This window comes from Thalassophryne amazonica, chromosome 6 (assembly GCF_902500255.1).
Source record: "Thalassophryne amazonica chromosome 6, fThaAma1.1, whole genome shotgun sequence".
Lineage (NCBI taxonomy): Eukaryota > Metazoa > Chordata > Actinopteri > Batrachoidiformes > Batrachoididae > Thalassophryne > Thalassophryne amazonica.
The window spans coordinates 68,193,935-68,213,889 of record NC_047108.1 but is presented as its reverse complement, the minus strand read 5'-3'; the positions used below and the strand labels follow the sequence as shown (position 1 = coordinate 68,213,889).

The 19,955-nt window shown below is 42.0% G+C and overlaps 1 protein-coding gene across 1 annotated transcript in view; it reads left to right on the top strand.

The window, feature by feature from the left end:
* Positions 1 to 19,329, top strand: part of slc26a10 (solute carrier family 26 member 10) — a 30,627-nt gene extending 11,298 nt beyond the window's left edge. Inside the window, exons 5-18 of the mRNA XM_034172400.1 lie at positions 4 to 156; positions 248 to 330; positions 423 to 570; positions 650 to 763; positions 2,560 to 2,637; positions 2,760 to 2,855; positions 5,167 to 5,273; positions 14,198 to 14,267; positions 14,382 to 14,565; positions 14,660 to 14,714; positions 18,743 to 18,831; positions 18,935 to 18,989; positions 19,116 to 19,222; positions 19,307 to 19,329. Of these exons, the coding sequence (XP_034028291.1) occupies positions 4 to 156; positions 248 to 330; positions 423 to 570; positions 650 to 763; positions 2,560 to 2,637; positions 2,760 to 2,855; positions 5,167 to 5,273; positions 14,198 to 14,267; positions 14,382 to 14,565; positions 14,660 to 14,714; position 18,743 (1,089 nt within the window). The 3' untranslated portion in view covers positions 18,744 to 18,831; positions 18,935 to 18,989; positions 19,116 to 19,222; positions 19,307 to 19,329. The remainder of the gene's footprint in view (positions 1 to 3; positions 157 to 247; positions 331 to 422; positions 571 to 649; positions 764 to 2,559; positions 2,638 to 2,759; positions 2,856 to 5,166; positions 5,274 to 14,197; positions 14,268 to 14,381; positions 14,566 to 14,659; positions 14,715 to 18,742; positions 18,832 to 18,934; positions 18,990 to 19,115; positions 19,223 to 19,306) is intronic.
* The last annotated feature ends 626 nt before the right edge of the window (positions 19,330 to 19,955 follow it).

The following is a 19,955-nucleotide window of genomic DNA, read 5'->3' as shown; positions in this document are numbered from 1 at the left end:
CAGACGCTGGCGTCAGTGATGGAGAATCTTCATCACACCAATACGGCTGAGCTGCTGATCTCCTTGTTATGTCTGGCTGTCCTGGTGCCGGTTAAGGAGGTCAATACCCGTTACAGGCAGCGCCTGCGTACACCAATTCCTGTGGAGATCCTCACGGTCAGTCTTCTTGCAGCCAACTGAAAGCTGAGAATGGATTTCTGTAAAGTTTTACAAAGAGTATAAATGTGTTTGATTCTTCGTTCTTCAGGTGATCATAGCTACAGGAGTGACCTATGCCTCTTCACTCGATTCTGCTTATGATATTGAGATAGTTGGACAGATCCCAGCAGGGTAAGACTTCATGGATTCTAAAAACTCACTCTACTAATGATTGCCTGCAGCATGAGTTACAGTAATTTGATTTGTAATTATCCTGAGCTCAGATTCCCGAGTCCACGGATGCCTGCCTTGCACACTTTTTCAGAAATTGCAGGAGACACGGTAGCCATCACATTTGTTGGCTACGCCGTGTCAGTCTCACTTGCAATGATCTATGCTGACAAATATGGTTATTCCATACATCCTAACCAGGTAAAGTTACAGCTACATACTGAAATGTTCATGTTTGATTTTCTGTTCTTTTTTTCTTAAACCACATGTTTGGTTGCAGGAGCTGCTGGCTCATGGTATCTCCAACACAGTGTCTTCTTTTTTCACCTGCTTCCCGAGCTCAGCCACTCTAGCCACCACAAACATATTGGAAAGTGCTGGAGCATACACACAGGTACTATACGTGAAGTATCTTGTTCAGTTGATACAAACATCAAATTTGGTATACATACTTCTGAGAAGCCCTTTTCTTCAAAAAAGCCATTAGCCACAAGAATTTTTTAATTTTTGGGGGGTATAATGTTGAAGTCATTGTTTCGTCTGTTCTACAGTCCATTCTGGAAGTTTCCAGTCTACATGCACTGATATGGGAGCAAAGCAAACTCCATCACAGGGAATCTTTGTGCTACCCATAGGTAAGAGTTAGATAAGCAGTGAGAGGACTAGTGTTCATCCAAAGGACATAGCTGACATTAAAAGCAAAAATACTACCTCTACTACTAAAGTCTTATACTCCAAACACTATCACACTTTCCGCAGCATACACAATCTACAGCACATAAGTTAGGGTGACTTTATTTTGACTACCGAAAAACCAGCACTCTTAGCCTGGCAATGATATACTCGAAGTTTACTCAGAGATGCCTTATAATTTCAGTACATTTAAAGTATGCTTCCTCTGTATGGATAGAAAATTGTTATATTGTAAAATACTATCTATAACCAAAGACACAAATTCAGATAGGCTTCTCAGAGAAACCAGGACATGTCCTGGGAAAACAGGATGTTTGGTCACCCTAATGTACTGTAAGTACACTTATTAAAAATGTATACTATCCATGTAAAAGCATGAAAATATTGCCTGAAGGTAATTTCAAATCCCCCAGTCACAATATACACAATATTTAACAGGTAAAACATTGAAATAAACCAAGATTGTGAGACTATGTGATGAAAATACATATTTTGGGGAACTAGTTTGATAAAAAAAATTGGCACTACCATCTTTAAAACTGAAGTGGTTAATGGCTTTTTTTTTTTTTTTTTTTTGCAAAAAGTACACCAAAAAGTTCCATTGTGCCAAATTTGGTGCTTGTATCACAAAATGAAAGATTTTTTATGATGTATGCATTTATCTGCTACAATATCTGTGTATGTTAGCTGACAGTCATTTTCAAAAGTCTGCAGTACATTTACAGGAGTACAACTAAGTTTAAGTTAGAAGAGTTGTTTGCTTTGGTTTGGACATTTGCAGGGTTGAAATCATGGACCAGACTAATAAAGTGGGAAAGTAAAGGTGAAATAATAGTACTTACTGTATTTTGTCCTCATTACCACTACTATCTGCAGAACCCTCTGAAACTGTGAGTGTGAATGAGGTATTCCTGTAAAACAGAGGTTATTCTCTGTGCAACGTCCATGAGTAATTCAAAAACAAATTCTTCCTAAACACAACCAGGTCATTTTTTCCATTGTGAAAAGTACATTTCATTACTCATAACTAACTCCAGTTATGTACAGATGAGGCAATTAGATGTTCACTGTTGATTTAGCATTAACCTTGGGGTTTTACCCCTCAGCTGAAATCAGCTAAAGGGGTATTGTCATCACCCACACGGCTGGGCATTGGGCGACGTCAACAATTGTCTTGTTAGCGCAATTGCTCTTGAATGGAGAGGCCTACTGTCACCAAGCCTACAGGAAATGTTTATCATGTCAGTGCCTCAATCAAGTTCAAATGGGTGACGATGAGACTGTAGCTCCAACAAAAAATTTATGAACATTCATCATTCAAAAACCTATTTTTATTCCCTTATAAAACCTCAATTTTTCACATTTCTCACATTGCACTGGCTCCTTGTAGAATGTACAGTTAACGTCAAAATCCCGCTGATTAAAATTACAGGGAAGCGACATTGAGGCTGTTTTTACACTAAGGGGTGTATTTCTGTGTGATGTGTCTTCTTCCAGCTCTCTGGTCTGTTCACAAGTCTGGTTGTTCTGATTGTTCTGTTGCTGATTGGACCGCTCTTCAACTTCTTGCCCAAGGTGTGCTTGTTTGTTTTTCTGTGTTTATGAGTAAGCGTGTGTGAGAGAGAGAAAGAGAGAGAGAGAGAGAGAAAGAAAGAGAGAGAGAGAGCACATTCATATCCTTGTTTCTTGTCTCTCAGGCAGTACTGGCATGCATCAACGTCACCAGCCTCAGGCAGATGTTCCTACAGTTCCAGGACTTACCTGAATTGTGGAGAATCAGCAAGATTGACTTCGTAAGCCCATTGTTTGATGTAGTATATGGCATATACAGTGCTTACAACAAGTATTTTATATTTTATCATTTTGCCTCTGTTTCTTTGTGAACAACCTGGAGCCCACACTTTTTCATATATTGTTATGAAATTTTTACTGAAGATTCATATCCTGATTGGCAAGAACTGATTCAGTTTTCAAGCTCATAGGTCAAAGGTCAAAGTCAGGAAAAATCTTGGAAATTTGGAAAAATCCCTATCTTTAACATTGAATGAATTTTCAGAAATTCACAACTCTGTGGAACAAGATCAAATTTCTTTCATATGTGAAAGTGTTATGTAGGATGGTATCCTTTATCAAAGTTTGATCCGGATCTGATCCACATGACAGATTTTGTGGCCATTTAAATTTGACATTGAAAACCCCATTTAATGTATATTTTACATTATATCTTAATCATATTTGCCCCAATCACTCATGAAGAAGACAAAACAACATTAAAAATGGCACAAAAAGAAGACAAAAATAAAATCACAAGTCATTGGGTACTTTAAAATGCAGTTCAGTGAATTATTCAGAAAGAGAGTCTAACACAATAGTACATGCCCTGCTGTGTGTTCTGTCTGAGTGTCGTGACACGGGTGGATTGTGTGAGTTTTCTTTTTCTGTTGAGGTTGGAGTGCGTGATTAGTGTTGGTAATGTGTTTTTGTATGTATCAAAGCATGGTGTTGTTGCACATCTTGATGTCTAGTAAGACAGTTACATTTATCGTTACATTCTCGTGAAACCAGAATCCCCCCCCTAATGTGCTTTGGACAGTGGTGGGCACAGTTCCGCTAACCGGTAATTAGCAAAGCTAACTTTTCTGTTAGTGGATTAGCTTTTCAGCTAACTTCCAAACCCATCAGCAGACCAATTACCTTCCGCTAAATTTAGTTCTGCTAAATTTTAGTCCGTTAACATTTTTTGCTGGCATACTTAGTAAAGCCGAATGGTCAAAAACATAACCTTAACCCCTTAATGCCTGTTGTCGCATATGTGCTACAGTATTTGACTCAAATATGCAACATACCAAATTGACCAGTATGCCTGTTGTCGCAATTTTGCAACATACCATTATTATTATTATAACATTATAACATAAATTATTACCATAATACCAAAATTACTATTTATTTTTTGTGCAAAAGTGAAATTAATAATCTCAGCATTATTTACCATCTACTTAAAGGCAAAAACACAAAACATTTTTTTATATACAGCTATATAAATTCAGGCGTTAAGAGGTTAAAATTATACATGGTAGTTCCTGTCTGTTATGTGTTTTGCAGCAGTCAGGCAGCTGTGTGGAGCTGAGCTCAACTCTACCCCAACGGAAGGAGCCTGGCTGTCAGACTGCAGGAAAAAAAATCCATTTACATTCAACATACAGTACCCAAGACGTGTGGCAGGAGACATCAACAGCAAAATAGTTTTCACTTATGGTTTAGATTTATAAACAAAACTAATTCCGAACAGTGTATGGACATTAATGTCAATTCTGTTATTTTTACAATGTGAGTTTAAAAAAAAACAGCCAACCAACCACTGATCAGAGGAGGCTCATTTTTCCATAATGCCTTTTAGCATCTGTGTGTTAATGCTCAAACCTTCAGAATTAGCGCATTACTTTAAAACTAAAACATACATGCAATATTTTCACTTTGTAAAAATGACAGAGTTGACGTTAATGTCAATGAACTGTCCGGAATTAGTTTTGTTTATAAATCAAAACCATTAGTCAAAACTGCTTTGGTTTTTGTGTCTTCTGTCACATGTCTGTGCTGTTCTATGTTGAAAGTAAATGACACTTCCTTAAAGCAGTGGGCAAGGCGCACAAAGACAGAAGCTCCGACTCATTGTTTGTGTTGGGTTTGTGATCACCTTTGATTTTATTCAGAAGCGTCGTTGGTGCTTAAACTTAAAACTGGCTTGTCAGTAGCTGCCAGTGTACTGGAGTCACTCCTAAAAGTTAGAGGTTAGCTGTAAGTTCCTCTAAATTTTTTTTACTGGTTTATGGTTTAGCGTTCTAAAAGTTAACTTTTCAGTTAGCAGATTAGCATTTATCAAAGCTAACTTTCTGGTTAGCTGTGCCCACTACTGGCTTTGGATGGAAACTATGAATGATTCTTGTAGATGAAAAGATATGGCCCTGGAGGGCAGAATTTGCACATCAGTTAAATCACCTTTATTGTACTTTCTGATTACTTGCCAAAACTTGAGCATAATTTCTATTGGCAGTGTTAATGGTTATGTCGTGACATGACCATAACTTTAGTCATTGTGTGCAGATGGTTTGGGTGGTAACCTGGCTGTCTGTAGTTGTACTCAATGTGGACCTTGGCTTAGCCATCGGGGTGGTATTCTCGATGATGACTGTCATCTGCCGCACACAAAGGTACCTTTACCATGCTGTATACTAAAATACTCTGCTGGTTTTTCCAAATATTTATTTTGTCACACAAATCTGAAAGCTATAACACAAGTGTAAGGCATCCCACAAATATTAATGAAGTAGTGATCTTTTGTACAAACAAATTTCTGCAAGGACAAACTCGATTAAAACTTTAATGAAAACAGCAAAATCCTCTAAAAGTATTGGAAAGGCAAGGTCAATTCATTTTTATTTATTTATTTATTTATTTTTTGGCAGTACAATGAAGATATTTGGGTTTCAGGTTTTAAAAATTCAGAATATCAGTTTTTATTTCCTGATATTTACATCTAGATATAAACAGCATAGAATATGGCACGTTTTGTATAACACCACACAATGTTTGGATGAGCAATCATATTTAAAGAGATAAACATAAAATAAGAACATTAAAGGCCTGATTCACATGCACCATAATTATTCACCAATTTGCAAAAATACAGTAGATGTAACAAGAATTTAATATTTGAAACACAACATTGTTTTCATGTTTGTTTGTCGTAATAGCCAATGTATGAGCATGTTCAAGCAGTGTGCATCCTTTGCACACATCCGTAATGTCCCATACAGACTCTATGTGCTTCTGTTTTGAGTCAACCTGTTGCACATGAAGACATTTATTCTCAAAGAAACAAGCACAAAACACAGTTAAATATGCTTGATGTTTTCTGTGTTGTTATGTGCTGAGAAAGGGTACTGAACAACATTACCCAGAATGCTCAGGGGTACCAAGGCTGGAGTTGCAGGATGAAAAAAAAAACACCTCTGAAGTGATTTACAAGACATTTGGCGGACATTAGCGTGGTGACATCACAGGCTGGTCTAGCTAGCTACAAAGTCTGTTTGTTTGTGTGTAAATATAACTTCTGTCATATATTATGTATATGCTAGAGAGAATTAAACACTTCTAAAACTAAACATGCTGTATTTGTAACATGATAAAACCTCTAGAGTGATTCACAAGACATTTCGTGGGACATTTCTCAGTGGGCACGATCGTTTCTGTGAACTCAAAGCTAACTTCCATTCTTGTCAAAGCTCATGTATGCACACACGCACGCACTCCTGCAAATGCCATTAAAACATAAGTAAAATATTGTTTGTGACTGGTTGATTGATTGATAGAGGGGCTTCATTGAATATGTGCAAATTGTATGTAAGACACTAGGATCCTAATAATGCAAATAACAATAGAAGTGTGTGTGTGTATATATATATATATATATATATATATATATATATATATATATATATATATATAATACATACATCTTTTGTTTGCAATTACAGAGGTCAAACATTTCCTGTAGTTCTTGACCAAGTTTGGACACTGCAGCAAGGATTTTGATTCTTTCTTACAGATCTTCTCCAGATCTTTCAGGTTTCAAGTTTCAGGTCCCTCCAAAGATTTTCTATTGAGTTCAGGTCTGGAGACTGGCTAGCCCACTCCAGGACCTTAAAATGCTTCTTACGGAGCCACTCCTTAGTTGCCCTGGCTGTCTGTGTCAGGTCATTGTCATGCTGGAAGTCCCAGCCACGACCCATCTTCAGTGCTCTTACTGAGGGAAGGAGGTTGTTTGCCAAAATCTCGCAATACATGACCCCATTCATCCGACTTTTAATACAGTGCAGTCGTCCTGTCCCCTTTGCAGAAAAGCACCCCCAAAAATGATGTTTCCACCCCCATGCTTTACGGTTGGGATGGTGTTTTTTTGTTGTTTTCATCCTCCAAACACAGTGAGTGGAGTTAATACCCAAAAGCTTTATTTTGGTCTCATCTGACCACTTGACCTTCGACCATGCATCCTCTGTCTCATCCAGATGGTCACTGGAGAACTTCAAACAGGCCTGGACACGTGCTGGCTTGAGCAGAGGGACCTTGTGTGCTCTGCAGGATTTTAAACCATGACGGCATTGTGTGTTACTAATGTATTCTTTGTAACTACACTGCCGGGAAAGCAGGCCGACTGGGTGACTGTGAGGAGGAAGCGTAGCCCTAAACAGAAGCCAACCCGTTCACATCTCTAACCGTTTTTCCCCACTAGACGACACACCCGCCGAGGATCAAACTCTGGTTATTGGCGACTCTGTTTTGAGAAATGTGAAGTTAGCGACACCAGCAACCATAGTCAATTGTCTTCCGGGGGCCAGAGCAGGCAACATTGAAGGAAATTTGAAACTGCTGGCTAAGGCTAAGCGTAAATTTGGTAAGATTGTAATTCACGTCGGCAGTAATGACACCCGGTTATGCCAATCGGAGGTCACTAAAATTAACATTAAATCGGTGTGTAACTTTGCAAAAACAATGTCGGACTCTGTAGTTTTCTCTGGGCCCCTCCCCAATCGGACCGGGAGTGACATGTTTAGCCGCATGTTCTCCTTGAATTGCTGGCTGTCTGAGTGGTGTCCAAAAAATGAGGTGGGCTTCATAGATAATTGGCAAAGCTTCTGGGGAAAACCTGGTCTTGTTAGGAGAGACGGCATCCATCCCACTTTGGATGGAGCAGCTCTCATTTCTAGAAATCTGGCCAATTTTCTTAAATCCTCCAAACCGTGACTATCCAGGGTTGGGACCAGGAAGCAGAGTTGTAGTCTTACACACCTCTCTGCAGCTTCTCTCCCCCTGCCATCCCCTCATTACCCCATCCCCGTAGAGACGGTGCCTGCTCCCAGACTACCAATAACCAGCAAAAATCTATTTAAGCATAAAAATTCAAAAAGAAAAAATAATATAGCACCTTCAACTGCACCACAGACTAAAACAGTTAAATGTGGTCTGTTAAACATTAGGTCTCTCTCTTCTAAGTCCCTGTTAGTAAATGATATAATAATTGATCAACATATTGATTTATTCTGCCTTACAGAACCTGGTTACAGCAGGATGAATATGTTAGTTTAAATGAGTCAACACCCCCGAGTCACACTAACTGTCAGAATGCTCGTAGCACGGGCCGAGGCGGAGGATTAGCAGCAATCTTCCATTCCAGCTTATTAATTAATCAAAAAACCCAGACAGAGCTTTAATTCATTGAAAGCTTGTCTCTTAGTCTTGTCCATCCAAATTGGAAGTCCCAAAAACCAGTTTATTTGTTATTATCTATCATCCACCTGGTCGTTACTGTGAGTTTCTCTGTGAATTTTCAGACCTTTTGTCTGACTTAGTGCTTAGCTCAGATAAGATAATTATAGTGGGCGATTTAACATCCACACAGATGCTGAGAATGACAGCCTCAACACTGCATTTAATCTGTTTATTAGACTCTATTGGCTTTGCTCAAAAAGTAAATGAGTCCACCCACCACTTTAATCATATCTTAGATCTTGTTCTGACTTATGGTATGGAAATAGAAGACTTAACAGTATTCCCTGAAAATTCCCTTCTGTCTGATCATTTCTTAATAACATTTACATTACTCTGATGGACTACCCAGCAGTGGGGAATAAGTTTCATTACACTAGAAGTCTTTCAGAAAGCGCTGTAACTAGGTTAAGGATATGATTCCTTCTTTATGTTCTCTAATGCCATATACCAACACAGTGCAGAGTAGCTACCTAAACTCTGTAAGGGAGATAGAGTATCTCGTCAATAGTTTTACATCCTCATTGAAGACAACTTTGGATGCTGTAGCTCTCTGAAAAGAGAGCTTTAAATCAGAAGTGTCTGACTCCGTGGGTATAACTCACAAACTCGTAGCTTAAAGCAGATAACCCGTAAGTTGGAGAGGAAATGGCGTCTCACTAATTTAGAAGATCTTCACTTAGCCTGGAAAAAGAGTCTGTTGCTCTATAAAAAAAGCCCTCCGTAAAGCTAGGACATCTTTCTACTCATCACTAATTGAAGAAAATAAGAACAACCCCAGGTTTCTTTTCAGCACTGTAGCCAGGCTGACAAAGAGTCAGAGCTCTATTGAGCTGAGTATTCCATTAACTTTAACTAGTAATGACTTCATGACTTTCTTTGCTAACAAAATTTTAACTATTAGAGAAAAATTACTCATAACCATCCCAAAGACGTATCGTTATCTTTGGCTGCTTTCAGTGATGCCGGTATTTGGTTAGACTCTTTCTCTCCGATTGTTCTGTCTGAGTTATTTTCATTAGTTACTTCATCCAAACCATCAACATGTTTATTAGACCCCATTCCTACCAGGCTGCTCAAGGAAGCCCTACCATTATTTAATGCTTCGATCTTAAATATGATCAATCTATCTTTGTTAGTTGGCTATGTACCACAGGCTTTTAAGGTGGCAGTAATTAAACCATTACTTAAAAAGCCATCACTTGACCCAGCTATCTTAGCTAATTATAGGCCAATCTCCAACCTTCCTTTTCTCTCAAAAATTCTTGAAAGGGTAGTTGTAAAACAGCTAACTGATCATCTGCAGAGGAATGGTCTATTTGAAGAGTTTCAGTCAGGTTTTAGAATTCATCATAGTACAGAAACAGCATTAGTGAAGGTTACAAATGATCTTCTTATGGCCTCGGACAGTGGACTCATCTCTGTGCTTGTTCTGTTAGACCTCAGTGCTGCTTTGATACTGTTGACCATAAAATTTTATTACAGAGATTAGAGCATGCCATAGGTATTAAAGGCACTGCGCTGCGGTGGTTTGAATCATATTTGTCTAATAGATTACAATTTGTTCATGTAAATGGGGAATCTTCTTCACAGACTAAAGTTAATTATGGAGTTCCACAAGGTTCTGTGCTAGGACCAATTTTATTCACTTTATACATGCTTCCCTTAGGTAGTATTATTAGACGGTATTGCTTAATTTTCATTGTTACGCAGATGATACCCAGCTTTATCTATCCATGAAGCCAGAGGACACACACCAATTAGCTAAACTGCAGGATTGTCTTACAGACATAAAGACATGGATGACCTCTAATTTCCTGCTTTTAAACTCAGATAAAACTGAAGTTATTGTACTTGGCCCCACAAATCTTAGAAACATGGTGTCTAACCAGATCCTTACTCTGGATGGCATTACCCTGACCTCTAGTAATACTGTGAGAAATCTTGGAGTCATTTTTGATCAGGATATGTCATTCAAAGCGCATATTAAACAAATATGTAGGACTGCTTTTTTGCATTTACGCAATATCTCTAAAATCAGAAAGGTCTTGTCTCAGAGTGATGCTGAAAAAACTAATTCATGCATTTATTTCCTCTAGGCTGGACTATTGTAATTCATTATTATCAGGTTGTCCTAAAAGTTCCCTAAAAAGCCTTCAGTTAATTCAAAATGCTGCAGCTAGAGTACTGACGGGGACTAGAAGGAGAGAGCATATCTCACCCATATTGGCCTCTCTTCATTGGCCTTCCTGTTAATTCTAGAATAGAATTTAAAATTCTTCTTCTTACTTATAAGGTTTTGAATAATCAGGTCCCATCTTATCTTAGGGACCTCGTAGTACCATATCACCCCAATAGAGCGCTTCGCTCTCAGACTGCAGGCTTACTTGTAGTTCCTAGGGTTTGTAAGAGTAGAATGGGAGGCAGAGCCTTCAGCTTTCAGGCTCCTCTCCTGTGGAACCAGCTCCCAATTCAGATCAGGGAGACATACACCCTCTCTACTTTTAAGATTAGGCTTAAAACTTTCCTTTTTGCTAAAGCTTATAGTTAGGGCTGGATCAGGTGACCCTGAACCATCCCTTAGTTATGCTGCTATAGACGTAGACTGCTGGGGGGTCCCATGATGCACTGTTTCTTTCTCTTTTTGCTCTGTATGCACCACTCTGCATTTAATTATTAGTGATCGATCTCTGCTCCCCTCCACAGCATGTCTTTTTCCTGGTTCTCTCCCTCAGCCCCAACCAGTCCCAGCAGAAGACTGCCCCTCCCTGAGCCTGGTTCTGCTGGAGGTTTCTTCCTGTAAAAAGGGAGTTTTTCCTTCCCACTGTAGCCAAGTGCTTGCTCACAGGGGGTCGTTTTGACCGTTGGGGTTTTACATAATTATTGTATGGCCTTGCCTTACAATATAAAGCGCCTTGGGGCAACTGTTTGTTGTGATTTGGCGCTATATAAAAAATTAATTGATTGATTGATTGATTGATTGACTGTGGTCTTAGCTCTCTTCAGGTCATTGACCAGGTCCTCCCGTGTAGTTCTGGCCTTTCTCAGAACCATCCTTACCCCACGAGGCGAGATCTTGCACGGAGCCCCAGACCGAGGAAGATTGACAGTCATCTTGTCTTTCTTCCATTTTCTAATATTTACAGCAACAGTTGTTGCCTTGTTGATAAGCTGCTTGCCTGTTGTCCTGTAGTGCATCCCAGCTTTGTGCAGGTCTACAGTTTTGACCCTGGTGTCCTGAGACAGCTCTTTTCTCTTGGCCATGGTGGATAGGTTGGAGTGTGATTGACTGAGTGCATGGACAGGTGTCTTTTACACAAGTAACACATTCAAATAGGTGCAGTTAATACAGGTAAAGAATGCAGAATAGGGAGAGCTTCTTAAAGACAAACTAACAGATGTGTGATAGCCAGAATTCTTGTTCCTTTTGACTTTTATCAATCAGACTGGAGTGCCCTCTATACGAAGGGCAGAGCTGGAAGCTGATGGAGGATTTTCATCAATTTCCCTGGTAGAAGTCACTGAGGTAGATGATTGAGGTTGATGAGATCCGCCCAGAAATATTGAACGCTCTGGGTGTGGAAGGACTGTCTTGGATGAGATGTCTCTTCAACCTTGTGTTGAGGTCTGGGACAGTGCCTAAGGAGTGGCAAACTGGGGTGGTGCTCCCCATATTTAAAAAAGGGGACCAGAGAGTGTGTGCCAACTACAGGGGCATCACACTACTCAGCCTCCCTGTAAGTCCTACTCCAGGTTGCTGGAAAGGAGGGTTTGTCCAGTAGTCGAACCTCTGACTGGAGAGGAACAATGCAAGTTCCGTCCTGGTCGTGGAATAACCGACCAGCTCTTCACCTCTCACAAAGATCCTGGCGGGTGCCTGGGAGTATGCCCATCCAGTCCACATGTGTTTTGTGGACTTGGAAAGGCATATGATCGGGTACCCCCGGAGACACTGTGGGAGGTGCTGCAGGAGTGTGGAGTAAGGGAGTCCCTTCTCAGGGCCATTCAATCTCTCCACTCACAAAGCGAGAGCTGTGTTTGGGTGCTCAGCAGTAAGGCGGGACTCATGCCCGGTGGGGGGTTGGCCTCCGCCAGGGCTGCGCCTTGTCATCAATCCTGTTTGTGATATTCATGGACAGGATATAAGGTGTAGCAGGGGGAGGAGGGTTTCCAGTATGGTGGGCTCAGGATGCTCATCACTGCTTTTTGTCGTCCTGTTGGCTTCATCAGCTTGTGATCTTCAACACTACTGGATCAGTTTCGCAGCCGAGTTGGTGAACGTGGCTGGGATGAGGATCAGCACCTCTAAATCTGAGGCCATGGTTCTCAGCAGGAAACTGATGGATGCCTACTTTGGGTAGGGAATGCGGTCTTGCCCCAGGTGAAGGAGTTCAAGTACCTCGGGGTCTTGTTCACGGGTGACGGGACAATGGAGCATGAGATTGACCGGAGAATTAGCGCAGCAGGGGTGGTATTACATTCCCTCTACCGTACTGTTGTGACGACAAGGGAGCTGAGCCAAAAGGCAAAGCTCTCGATCTACTGGCCAATCTTCCTTTCTACTCTCACCTATGGTCATGAGATTGGAGTCATGACCAAAGAACTACATCGCGGGTACAAGCAGCCGAAATGGGCGTCCTCAGGAGGGTGGCTGGTGTCGCCCTTAGAGATAAAGTGAGAAGCTCGGTCATCCGTGGGGAGCTCGGAGTAGAGCCGCTGCTCCTTAATGTTGAAAGGAGCCAGCTGAGGTGGATCGGGCATCTGGAAGGATGCCCCCTGGGCGCCTCTCTAGGGAGGTGTTCCAGGCACGTTCATCTGGGAGGAGACCCTGGGGAAGACCCAGGACGAGATGGGAGATTATATCTCTGCACTGGCCTGGGAACGCCTCGGGATCCCCCTGTCAGAAGTGGTCAGTGTGGCCCCTGGGGTCCCCAGCTAGAGCTGTTGACCCCGCGACCCAATCCCGGATAAGCGGTTGAAGATGAGTGATGAGGGTGAGTGATGTCTGAGTCATCACCAGTTTTTTTTTGTTTTTTTTTTATTTGGTGTGGCACCTTTTATTTTAGGTTTTGTTTGTTTTTTAGACCAAGGCATCTAAGAGACCAGTTGTCTGATTTTCTGTTTGAAAAAAACAAAAAACAGCATCATCAAGCAAAAAAATTAAACAACTGATTGATGAATAAACTATGTGTGTAATACAGAGTATGCTTGAATTCCTTCGATTTCATGTTTTTACAACAACTTTTATTCTTATTAATGTAATTTTTGTTTTGGTAATGGGCAGCACAGTCACTTAGTGGTTAGGACTGTTGCCTCACAGCAAGAAGGTCCTGGGATTGCTTCTGCCCTGGTCCTTTCTGTGTGGAGTTTGCATGCTCTCCCATGTTTGTGTGTGTTCCTCTACATGCTCCATCTCTTCCTCCCACTTCCACTGACACTTTCACAGGTAAGGTGAATTGGTGACACTAAATTGACCATAGGTGTGAATGTGTTTTTCTGTCCATATGTGTCGGCCCTGAGATATGACTGTCGGCCTGTCCAGGGTGTACCCTGCGTCTCGCCCAATGACCACTGGGATAGGGTGCAGCTTTCCTGTGATCCTTAATTAGAATTAGAAGAGGTATATGTGAGTCCATGAGGGTGGATATTGGGAAGGGCCATTGCTTGAACCTCTAACTCAAAGGTCTTCAGTGCACAGCAAAAAGAAAAACAATTCACCTGTCATTCCAATACTTTTGGAGGGCATTGTAACTATTATTATCATTATAACACATTATTTTAATTAAAATGATGACCCATGATTTAACAGGGCTGGCTGCTCAGTGCTTGGGCGGGCCAGCAACACAGAAATTTATAGACCTCTGGAAACCCACAGCAAGGTGAGTGACATAAAAATCTTATTATCTTATTGCCTTGTCATATTACAAAGACCTGTGCAGCCAATTTTATCAGGGTCCCAGAATGTAGTGGGATAACATTTGTATTCCTTTCAGTGCTATGAGGTGCCAGGGGTGAAGATCCTGACTTACAACGGGCCTATTTACTATGGGAACCGCAGCTTCTTCAGGGAGGAGATGAGCAGGCTATTGGGTCTGACACCGGAGAAGATCCGTAGTCGAGAGAAGGCCAGGAAAACCATGGAGAAAAGGGAGCGAGAGTCTGCCGTTCAACACTGTGGTACGATCGCTGTCGCTGTTCATTCATTGCTGCCAAACATGCATGTTATTGTAATTTCTGTATTCCACCCCCCCCCCCCCCCTTCCCCAATTAGGAACGAGGTATTGCAAGCACTTCGTTTTCTTCAGGAAAAATGAATTATTAATCTGGTGAGTAATTCAGCTTTTATTTTTATCCTTTAAAGTGATTCAAATGTTTAATTTCACCAGCTACAGATGTGTAAATGGTGTGCTCAAAAAATTAAAGCGACACTTTGAAAAGACCACCTGAAAATCAAAGCAAAATAATGTGTGGCAGGCTTGTCCATTTTGCCAAAATTTCATTGCAGCAACCCAAAATGGTGCTCAGTACTTTGTATTGTCCCTGTGTGCTTGTATGCATGCCTAAGAACGTCGTGGCATGCTCCTAATGAGGTGATGCATGGTGTCCTTGGGGGATCTCCTCCCAGATCTGGACCAGGGAATCACTTAGCTCATGGACAGTCTGAGGTGCAACCTGGTGGCTTTGGATAGGACCGAAACATAATGTCCCAAAGGTGTTCTATTTGGATTTAGATCAGGCGAGGCATGGGGGGCCAGTCAATGGCATAATTTCCTTCATCTTCCAGGAACGGCAAGCATTCTTTTGCCACATGAGGCTGGCCATTGTCATGCAACAAGAGGAACCCAGGACCCACTGCACCAACGTAGGGTCTGACCATGGGTCCTGTAGAGGTCTGTGCATCATTCCAGGGATATGCCTCCCCAGACCATCACTGACCCACCACCAAACCAGTCATACTGAATGATCTTTCTCCTTGCACAAAGGAGCAGATACTGGTCTTGCTGATAGGTTAAGGACCTTCTACAGCCCTGTGCTGATCTCCTATCATAACTGTCTGTCTGTTGGAATCTCCTCCATGCTCTTGAGACTGTGTTGGAAGACACAGCAAACCTGATAATGCCACGTATTGATGTGCCATCCTGGTGGAGTTGATCTACCTGTACAACCTTTGTAGGGTCCAGGTACCGCACTATGCTACCAGTAGTGACACTGACCAGGGGCGGTCCCGGAGGCGGGCCGACCGGGCAGCCACCCGGGGCGGCATCGCGGGGGGGGGGCATGACCATGCGGAAAAAAAAACGGGCTGGGGGGGGTTGTCCTGACGGTGGGGTTCGTGGTTACGTTACGTTACGACAGAGCGGCGCCCCCACCTTCCCGTCCCATGGCGGCTTTCCTCTCACTCATTCCCGCAGCTTCACAGTGCTATAAACAGTAGCGAAGCAAAGACTGCAGCGAAACGAGACGAGTCATTGGATAAATGCTGGGCTTTGTCCCGCCCATCGGATGCTCAGCGTGTCTGGGGGTCTATGGGGCAGTGGGCTGGCCCGGATGCTCAGCTTCTGCATGATGATTGGATGATCTGTCTGAGGCTGGATCCCTTTTTGATTGACAGCGAAATGAGCGAATCAGCGATCCTTTGGTGTAAACATCCGTGGGAGCATTTTCATTCTTTTCTGAGTTGAACCGGAGACTTTCCTAATCCTCTTAGTGGCATTTTCTTTGTTAAAAACGACTAGCGACAAATCGAGCTTCTATTTCTGGTGGGGTTTTTTTTGTAGCTGCTTGTGTTTGGAGACTGACTTCTATCACTCTTTCTTTCTTCTATCGCAGTTTCTGTCCCTACCGAGCAGCGGGTGCTGCTGAGCTCCTCCACCGTCACAAAGCATTCACAGGCGGACAAACTTCACACTAGCCTCGCGCCAGTCCCAGCTAGCGAGCTAGCTAGGTAGCAAGCTGCACATAATGGCAGACAATTTGAATGTTGTGGACCGGATTTTGGCGAAGCCATTTGATAGTCTTCCTTACGAAGAAGCCATGGCTGCTGTCATGGCTTCAGCTCTCAATGGTTTGCAGGCCAAAGTTAAAGCAATAGCCCCCGTGCAATGTCTGTGCATTGCTATGCACACAGACTGAATCTGGTTCTGTCTCAGGGGGCTAAATGCTTATGAGTGCAGAATATTTTTTTTGCATCACTCTCTGGGTTTTGCCACATTTTCTCAAAATCCACAAAGAGGATGTCTTTTCTTGAGTCTGCAGGCTGCTCAAGGTTGCCAGAAATGCTCCTACTCGATGAATTTCACATCCCGGATAGTGAGCACTGGGCAAACAATTATGATGCCCTCCTGCAAACTTTTGAGATGATCATTTGCAGATAAGTCCATGGACACTGTGCCACATTCTTTGTGTTTGTTATTGCAGTAGTCATTAAAACTGGAAATTTGTTCTTGAAATAGCTGTTGTGAGTTAACTTTGTGGGATTGTGGGTGTTCTGGACGAAGTTCGTGTTTCATGGGTGGTGGGGCGGAGGTGGTGGCCACGTTAGTGTGCGCACGGGGGGAGTTCGCACGCAGGGGGTTTCGCCCGGGGAGTAAATCACTCTAGGACTGACACTGACCCTAGTCAAATGCAAAACTAGTGAAAATCAGTCAGAAAAATGAGGAGGGAAAAAATGTCAATGGCCTCCACCTGTAAAGCCCTTCCTGTTTTGGGGGTCGCCTCATTGTTTACCCTCTAATGCACCTGTTGTTAATTTCATTAACACCAAAGCAGCTGAAACTGATTAACAACCACCCGCTGCTACTTATAATGCAACACAGCAAGTATTTTACAGTGCTTCACTTTATCCACATTTTGTTATGCTACATGTTGTTGTTATTGTTGTCCATTAGGTGGTTCCCGTTTCGTTTGGGATCGCCACAGCGGATACAGCCAGATCCGCATTGGTATTTGGCACAAGTTTTACGCCTGATGCCCTTCCTGATGCGACTCCAATTTTACCTGGTGAAACACATACAGCCACTGATGTTTCAAAGAAGTCTCCCATCCAAGTACCAAGTACCAAGTCAAAGGAATTATCTGTAGACCTCAGAGACAGGATTGTCTCGAGGCACAAATCTGGGGAAGGGTACAGAAACATTTCTGCTGCTCTGAAGATCCCAGTGACCACAGTGGCCTCCATCATCTGTAAATGGAAGATGTTCAGATCCAGCAGGACTCTTCCTAGAGCTGGCCACCCATCTAAACTGAGTGATCAGGGAAGAAAGGCCTTAGTCAGGGAGGTGACCAAGAACCTGATGGCCACTTTGTCAGAGTTCCAGCATTCCTTTGTGGAGAGAGGAGAACCTTCCAGATGGTCAACCATCTTTTCAGTAATCCACCAATCAGGTCTGTATGATAGAGTGGCCAGACGGAAGACATGCCTTAGTAAAAGGCACATGGCATCCCACCTGGAGTTTGCCAGAAGGCACCTGAAGGCTTCTCAGACCATGAGAAAGAAAATTCTCTGATCTAATGCCAGATATGATGTTTTGAGGAAACCAAGCACCATCCGTACAGTGAAGCATGGTGGTGGCAGCATCATGTTGTGGGGATGTTTTTTAGCGGCAGGAACTGGGAGACTAGTCAGGATTGATGGAAAGATGAATTCAACAATGTACAGAGACATCTTGGATGAAAATCTGCTCCAGAGCGCTCTTGACCTCAGACTGGGGCAACGGTTCATCTGTCAGCAGGACAATGACCCTAAGCACACAGCCAAGATATCAAAGAAGTGGGCTTCAGGACAACTCTGTGAATGTCCTTGAGTGGCGCAGCCAGAGCCCAGACCTGAATCCAATTGAACATCGCTGGAGAGATCTGAAAATGGCTGTGAACCGACGCTTCCCATCCAACCTGATGGATCTTGAGAGGTGCTGCAAAGAAGAATGGGCAAAAGTGCCCAAAGATCTGTGCACCAAGTTTGTGGCATCATATGCAAGAAGACTTGAGGCTGTAATTGCTGCCAAAGGTGGATCAACAAAGTATTGAGCAAAGGGTGTGAATACATATGTAGATGTAATTTCTTAGTTTTCTATTTTTAATAAATTTGCAAAAATTTCATCCAAAAAAACTTTTTTCATGTTGTCATTATGGGGTGTTGTGAGTAGAGTTTTGAGGGATGAATGAATTTACTCCATTTTGGAATAAGGCTGTAAGTGAAGTGCTGTGAAGACTTTCCGGATGCACTTTAACTGACCACATCAATATCCCAGAAGTTGTATTGACTTGATGCTATACTCTGATTAAAAAGTTCCTTTAATTTTGAGCAGCGTATATTGATATTCATGTGACGCTAATTACTAATTCTTATCTGCAGAAATGTCTGAGGATAACATGCAGGCAGTGTTACTTGACTGCAGCAGTGTGATATTTGTAGATGTTGCTGGAGCAAGACTCTTTACACAGGTTAGTTGGCTAAAGTGTCACCTTGTGCACACTTTTCTGTATGCAGTGCTGACATTTCTACATGTCTTATGTCTTTGTGAAGATTTGCCTTTGTCTTTTATAGATATGCACTGAATGTCAGAAAATTGGTGTTCATATATATCTGGCAAACTGCAATGGTAAGATTGTGGTAAAATAAAGTTCTCTTAATTTATGGACATTGTTGATAGACTTTTTCCTTTTGATAGGATAAAATTGATCACATGTACATTAAACTTTGTGCATACTGCTTTTTTTCCTTTTAGAGAAAGTCTTAAAGATTCTCACATCAAGTGGTCTAATGAAGTACATGAAACCCCAACATATTTTTGTCACAGTTCATGATGCCGTGCTGTATATTCAACAGCAGAATGTAAGGCACAAATACATATTCAAACTCTCAATTCAAATGTCTTCAATATTTGTTAAGAAATTATGGTACTGTTGCCTCCAACAGGAAAAACCTTCAGAAAACACCACGACTGTTTGGGTGTGAGGGACTGCGATGAGCAACCAGGGGTAAATTTGTCTTTATTTGCTGAAGATGAGGTTTTTCTGCTGTATACTCCATTCCAGCATTTGGTTAAGATTGTACTGTGAGAAAAACAGTAGCCGCTTGTAGCAATTGCCAAATAATTGTGCTATTGACAATCTGGCATTCTCTGGGATGCTGTACACTGGGCACTCACATATTCTGAATTAGTCACAAATTCATTAAATTGTCAAAATGAATCTACCAACAATATATTTCTTTACTTTTAAAGCTGTTATAATGTACAAAACCTTATTCCATCGATCTTTTCCATTTAAGTGAGGTTGGGGGTTTTATTTTAAACATATTCAAACCTCCACATTTCTGAATGTGCCTTTCACTAGGTCTGTGAGACAAATCCACTGAGCCGATGTGTGCTTTGTGTGACATTGTGTGCTTTGTGTGTCACTACCACACAGATAGTATGGGAGGGACACACTGTCCTTTGCTTGTGCTCTTCCTCCATTTGGAGAGGTGGCGTGGTGAGCAACAGCCCTGTTTGATTTAAAGTGAGATGCCAGAAACTCCTCGTTTGAGACCCCAAAAAAACCCCAATTCTTAGGTTACATTACCT